Source organism: Salvia hispanica, chromosome 6 (assembly GCF_023119035.1).
Source record: "Salvia hispanica cultivar TCC Black 2014 chromosome 6, UniMelb_Shisp_WGS_1.0, whole genome shotgun sequence".
In the NCBI taxonomy this organism is placed as follows: domain Eukaryota; kingdom Viridiplantae; phylum Streptophyta; class Magnoliopsida; order Lamiales; family Lamiaceae; genus Salvia; species Salvia hispanica.
Window position 1 is genome coordinate 32,930,327 of NC_062970.1, and position 5,885 is coordinate 32,936,211.

The 5,885-nt window shown below is 36.0% G+C and overlaps 1 protein-coding gene across 1 annotated transcript; it reads right to left on the minus strand.

The window, feature by feature from the left end:
- Positions 1–1,464: 1,464 nt before the first annotated feature.
- LOC125193491 (protein NLP7-like) lies at positions 1,465–5,155 on the minus strand. The gene is made up of 6 exons (XM_048091286.1): positions 5,049–5,155; positions 4,468–4,527; positions 3,183–4,379; positions 3,045–3,110; positions 2,119–2,947; positions 1,465–2,033 (listed from the first exon to the last, which is right to left on the minus strand). The coding sequence occupies exons 1-6, from the start codon at positions 5,145–5,147 to the stop codon at positions 1,618–1,620; spliced, it is 2,667 nt and encodes an 888-aa protein (XP_047947243.1). The 5' UTR covers positions 5,148–5,155; the 3' UTR covers positions 1,465–1,617.
- Between the last annotated feature and the right edge of the window lie 730 nt (positions 5,156–5,885).

Below are 5,885 nucleotides of genomic sequence, written 5' to 3' on the forward strand. Positions count from 1 at the left end.
TGCTACAAAATTTCTAATTGCTCCTATGCATACATATCCTATGAATATATTAGCATACCAATAAATATATTAGCATCCAAAACCAATTTAATAGGGTGTATATATTTATGATTCAAGTAACCTCCAAAGTACTATTTTTAAATAACAAATTATGTACCCGAGCTAAGTAAAAATTAAAACTAAGTATTACCTTCAACAAAAATAGTATCAGGCTATTTTTCTTACGAAGGAGTTCACCCCTTTGTTTTATATATATCTTTCTTTTTTTTTTTTCCCAACACTATAGCCGATTTAATGGATGAATGATTTAATATCCAAACTTTCTTTTAAATACACTAATCATCAAATGAAGTAAGTATGTGACACGTTTCATCTACATGTCACTACTAAAAATTTCCTTTTATTTTCCTTTTTCACATTTGCCATGTCATTAGTTTTTATTTTTATTTTTATGCATTATCTCTTTTTATACTTTTTCTAATATGACACCCTCACACAACATATATTTAAATATATTATAAATGCATGATATCATGAATGCATATATACCCGTAGGTTTTATTAGTCAAATATGTCCTATATATATATTAGGTTGCATTATACTATGTAATAATAAAAATATATATACCATATGCTATTAATTTAACTATTAAGAATGATATAACAATTAGTCCTAGAATGACAATGAAAATATGTAATTGTGCAAAATGATGCAGATGCAGGTTTCGGGTTAGGGATATCACATTTTTACTCATTTACTCTAACAGAACTCCACACCAATATCTCCAACACTACCTGATGTACATTCCCCCATAACACTTGTCATCTACAAATATGATACTGAATTGGAATTCAAACTTTGCCTTGAGCTTGATTAAGAGCATCTCCAATAAGTAAAGGTAAATGAAAGAGGTATATTATCCATTTACCTTCTAAAAAAGTGAAATATACCCTTTTAAAAAGTAACACATTCCAAAGGGAAAAATGTATATAGAAAGGTAAATGATTTTTTAAAAATAAAATAATAATATAAAATGATATAAAGTGTAATACCTTTTCAAATACCTTCCCCCTTGAAGAATAGTTTTTCATGAAAAAGGCAAATATGGAGAGGTAAAGATACCTCTTCAAAATGAGAAATGTATAATACCTTCTCAAATACCTCTCCCCTTGGAGAATGATTTTTCATTGAAAAAGGTAAATATGGTAGTTATTTAACTTTACCTCTCCATACACCTCTCCCCTTGGAGATGCTCTAAGTGACTGGTGGGATTTTGCTGAAATCACTGAAAACCAAATGAATTTAACTTCTCGATGCGTAGTTGGCGTGAAAAACTTCACTAATATCCCAACAAATCAAAGACAGAAAATGTCAAAGGTAAAAGTAAGTCTAATGGGATTTGAACCATAGACCTCATAGAGGTCATGTATGTAAGTGTCAAAGGTAAAAGTAAGTTAGTATTATAAAATTGCTAATAATAAGAACATCAACTTCGATTGGGATGACATTTGACAGTATCACTGAATCTAACCCATGAAAAAGAATTTCATAAAATAAGTTATAGGTAAACTAAGTCATAAAACTGAAGAAATCCTTGTCTTTATTGCACATGCATGTCATCGAACCAAAAGTCGGATGAGTGTCTCGCCTCTAATTGTTCGACTCTTTGGACAGACTTGCAAATCAACATCTCTGGTTAATAAGATCTCATCACCATCTTCATCCTTGTATTTCAATTTGAAACTATCCATCCCCAAATTTAGTCTCATCGCCACTTCTGCACTAAGCTCTACCAATCCTAATGACATAGACCACTCAAATTTTATTAAATCTTTTTTATACTTCACCTTTACAATCACTTTGTCTGCGTTTGTTTCCGTCACATCATCCAATGGATGAAGGTTGCCGATTGCTGGGGGCACACTATGTTCTGAATTTCCAGCACTTTCTTCTTCGAAAAGGTGCTCTTTTCTATTTGGCCACCTTCGAATGCCAAGTTCCCTGCACGCACGCTTTATTGTTGATCTTCCAACTGTAAAAACAAGTTAATTACATCTATGTCAATAAACAATATACATTTACGTTTTGAGAAGATTGAACAATGAGTTTTTACTCACCACCGAGCTCTTCTGCAACATCTTTTAGCTTCTTCCCAAAATATGGTTGGAGAATCTCAACACTAAGATTAAGGGAGTTTTTTCGCTTCTCTTTGTCTCTTTTATTAGAACTTGAAGCAACAACGGAGCATTCTTCTGCGTGTTGTTCTTCTACGGTGTGATGGTACTCCTTTTGTTGTTCTTCTTTAGTATGATTGTACTGCACACTTTTAAATATGACTGGATATAGACATGCAGACTCTAATTCAGAGGAATCAAGTTTATTTGCATAAGAAAATTCAATAACTTCAACCACAAATGTCTCTTTTATTTCCTTCCCACAAGCCATCTTAAATGATCTTAAATAACGCTCCATCATTGGCAATAAAAGGGTCAAGAAGGACCCAATATATTTATACGTTGCAAAACCTGGGCAGAGGAAAAACTCCATAACATAAAGAAGGTTACCAGTATGTGAACTTTGCAAACAAATTGCAAAACAAACATCACGTCGATCACTCATGTCATAGTGTGACAGGGGCTGGTCGACTATGCTGAATTCACTTAAATTTGGACAAAAACATGATTTGTTTTCAGATGCCAATACCATCCCAATAATCCCTTTTCTGGCTTGGACATGAATCCAGTGAACTGAATCTGTAGGCATAAATTTCAAGTTATACTTAGTAGACAATGCCAGCTCCATGCAACTCATATTATTAATAGTAGAACTAAGACAATCTCCAGGAGGGACCCAAACATTTGCCATATGAAATTGGGGATGGATCTTATTGATTATGCTAAGGGTAGTTTGGATTTCTGTCAATGCTTTCTCCCTGCCACTGAAAATCTGATCCAAATAGAACATATTAAGTTAGAACATATTGAATTCGTTTAAAGACATGTTAGTGATAGAATTACAAAGATAAAATTATTTCAAAGCATACATTGGCAGATTTATTTGCTAAAAAACTTGGGTGGAAGTCCATGTGAGTGGAGCACAATTTTGTTTCCTGCGGGAACGGACATTGTTTTTACAACAAATTTATAAGTCAGAATATTGCAAGAGATCGAAGAGATGATACCTCAAGTAGTTTTCCTATGATTCGAAGGTCGGAATGGTAAAATCCTAGGAACTCTAGCACACCTACAACCTTGTGATTGCCTACGCCTTCATTGTCAAATATGGGAAAAGCCATGTATCCGCGATTACAACATAACATTGCAAAGTTTCTCATTGGAAATTCTTCTCCAGTGTAGTTGAAGAGGTCAGGGCTGATTTCAGGGTGTCCGAACCTAAAGACACGTCCGGGCGGCCCCAGTTCATTCTGTCTGGCTTGGTTGTCAACAAAATAGGGATACATCGTACATTGTTTCCTAAATAAAGCTATACCCTTTGCAAGATAACCAACAACATAAGGTTGATCTGAAGTTTCTAGATAGCACCTATTCTTCACCATTTTTGGCGCCCAAAATTGGACTATCCATTTATCGTGTTTCCAAGATTTGACTGCTATTTTCTTCATTAAATCTTCCATTTTCTCCTTGATCAATAACGAGTTACCTTTAACGTGATTTTTACACATGCTTTGCTTTGCCGGGAAGAGAAAAACCCATCCTTTGTCCATACCCGCAGAGGAAGGTTTGAGGCAACACGAGTCGACCATCTTCAAGTACGTTGTCATGTTCAACACCGAAAAGTTTTGCTTGTAAGACTTCATCAAACTGAAACTATCAATCGACTCGCATTCAATTGCATCACGCCTTAGATATTCCTCTACAAGTTGTTTCCCACATAAAAGCGTTACACTCTTGAGATTGGTCTCCAAAATCCTTAAGAGCAAGTGTAGAGAATGATCACCGCAAGCATCTTGTTTATACTTTGGCCGAAGAAAAAATTGAACGACGTACAAGTCATCGGTATTGCTTTGATGAGAGACTGTAATGCAATGCGACATCCTAGCCTTTTGGGCATAATGGGCTAACGGATTCTCAGATATAGTGAAATCACATAAATTTGAATGACAATTGTGAAGATCTATCTGAAGCTTGTGAAATTGACAAGCTTGAAGATAGTCATGCATATAATCATCAATATCACCCCAGGAATTGAACATCTTACTTTGAGAGTCTATGAAAGACTTCATCTCCATGCAGCGTTTGTTGGTGGAGATGTTAACGCATAGCTTGTTACAAGGGACCCAAACTTGTGCCAAATATAATCGAGGGATTGTCGCCATTGCCAATTCAAGTACCTCTTTCATTTCACCTTCAGGTTGTTGCTGTTTATATTAAGGGGGGACGAAATGAGAAACTACAGTAATTGAATTAGTTCATTTCAAATATGAGTAGGAACTCCAATTTTTTTACCATTTCTTTTGTTGGGCCACTAATAGCAATTGGATTGTGATTGGACCTCAACCCTGCAATCTGTAATGATATATAACATCAATATTAATACACAATTGACAAAATAATGTAATCAAGGAGTAACATAATTTGATTTGCATGATTCGTGGTGATTGATGAATAAATACTAGGTGAAACTTTAATCAATGCAATTAGACTTCGTTCGGTTTGCAACAACATCATATGATAATGAGTCATTGCAACCGAACGACACTTAGAGTGATTAATATGATACGTAAAATTCTAAAAAAATCATTCCAAAATTATGCAGGATTACGGAAAAGGATCCTATTTTTTTTTAAAAAAACTAGTCATATTGAAGACGACAAATCAATTCGAACACAAAAGTGAAGATTTTTTTTATCAAAAACACCCATATTGGGGGGGGGGGGGGGGGGTTTCCGTGGATAAAAACAAAATATAACATTCCTCGATCCTAGCCCAAAAGTGACTAGAATCGAAAGCAAGAACATGAGGATAAAACAAACTGAAGTTCCCACAAGTCGGGATACTCCACACAAAAGTGAAGAATTTAAAAGAACCTGTAGTGCTTGATCCAGCAGAGATAGAAAATCATCCCTCTCGGAATGTGGAATGAGAATGATGACTTTGAAAGAGCTCCAACACACCGTAGTATTCATAAGTATGGGAATCAAATATTGGCAGTGCCATGTAAGATCTTAACCCCCAGTAAGGAGCTTCATCCCGCAGCATAAATTCATGGGACGAGTAGAGCCTCAGATCAGGCGTGGATTCGGGTAGCTTGTTCAGGTACACCCGTCCAATGCTTCCCAACAGCTGCTCGTCATCTCCTCCTCCGTCGACGTCGACGGCAAAGGCATACGCGTGAGTGCGAAATTGCTTCCTGTAACAACATAAGCCCTCATTGAGGTCACTTACAAAAAAAGGGTGGCGTGAGGCAGTTAGGTAGTGACGGCTTCCCTCCACCATCACGGCTCCCCAAAATTGCATCAAAGAATGGTGGAGAAGCAAATTGGATGATGCAATGTGTTCGAGTAGAGCTATGATTTTGTGCTGGTCTAGTTCTTCATACAGAACCCATCCGCTTTCAAATTTCTCATGTACCAAAGCTTCTTCAGTGCCCAAATCCTGCTTGAAATCTGTTATTGAAGAATACGGGCGATTCCATCCTTCTCCATCTCCTCCTAATAAGAGTAAAATTGCACGTTTACTTTCCTCATACTTTGGATCCATCACAATTCACACACAACTATTGAGAATTTGAGAGAGACGGTGTTTTAGCCAAGGAAGGCGACTTTGGTGATTATTAGTCTTTTGCAATATCAATAGTGCAGACTTAATAATTAGAGAATAGTTTGTTAAAATAATACACTACTACTAACTACTCCTAGTAAGGT

What these genes read in the sequence shown, in the direction of transcription:
- LOC125193491 (XM_048091286.1), bottom strand. Translation starts at nt 5,147, where the DNA reads ATGAATACTACGGTGTGTTGGAGCTCTTTCAAAGTCATCATTCTCATT. An exon ending in TGCTGGATCAAGCACTACAG is followed by an intron (nt 4,528 to 5,048) that starts GTTCTTTTAAAT and finishes ATATCATTACAG; the next exon opens with ATTGCAGGGTTGAGGTCCAA. An exon ending in TCATAGGAAAACTACTTGAG is followed by an intron (nt 3,111 to 3,182) that starts GTATCATCTCTT and finishes CCGTTCCCGCAG; the next exon opens with GAAACAAAATTGTGCTCCAC.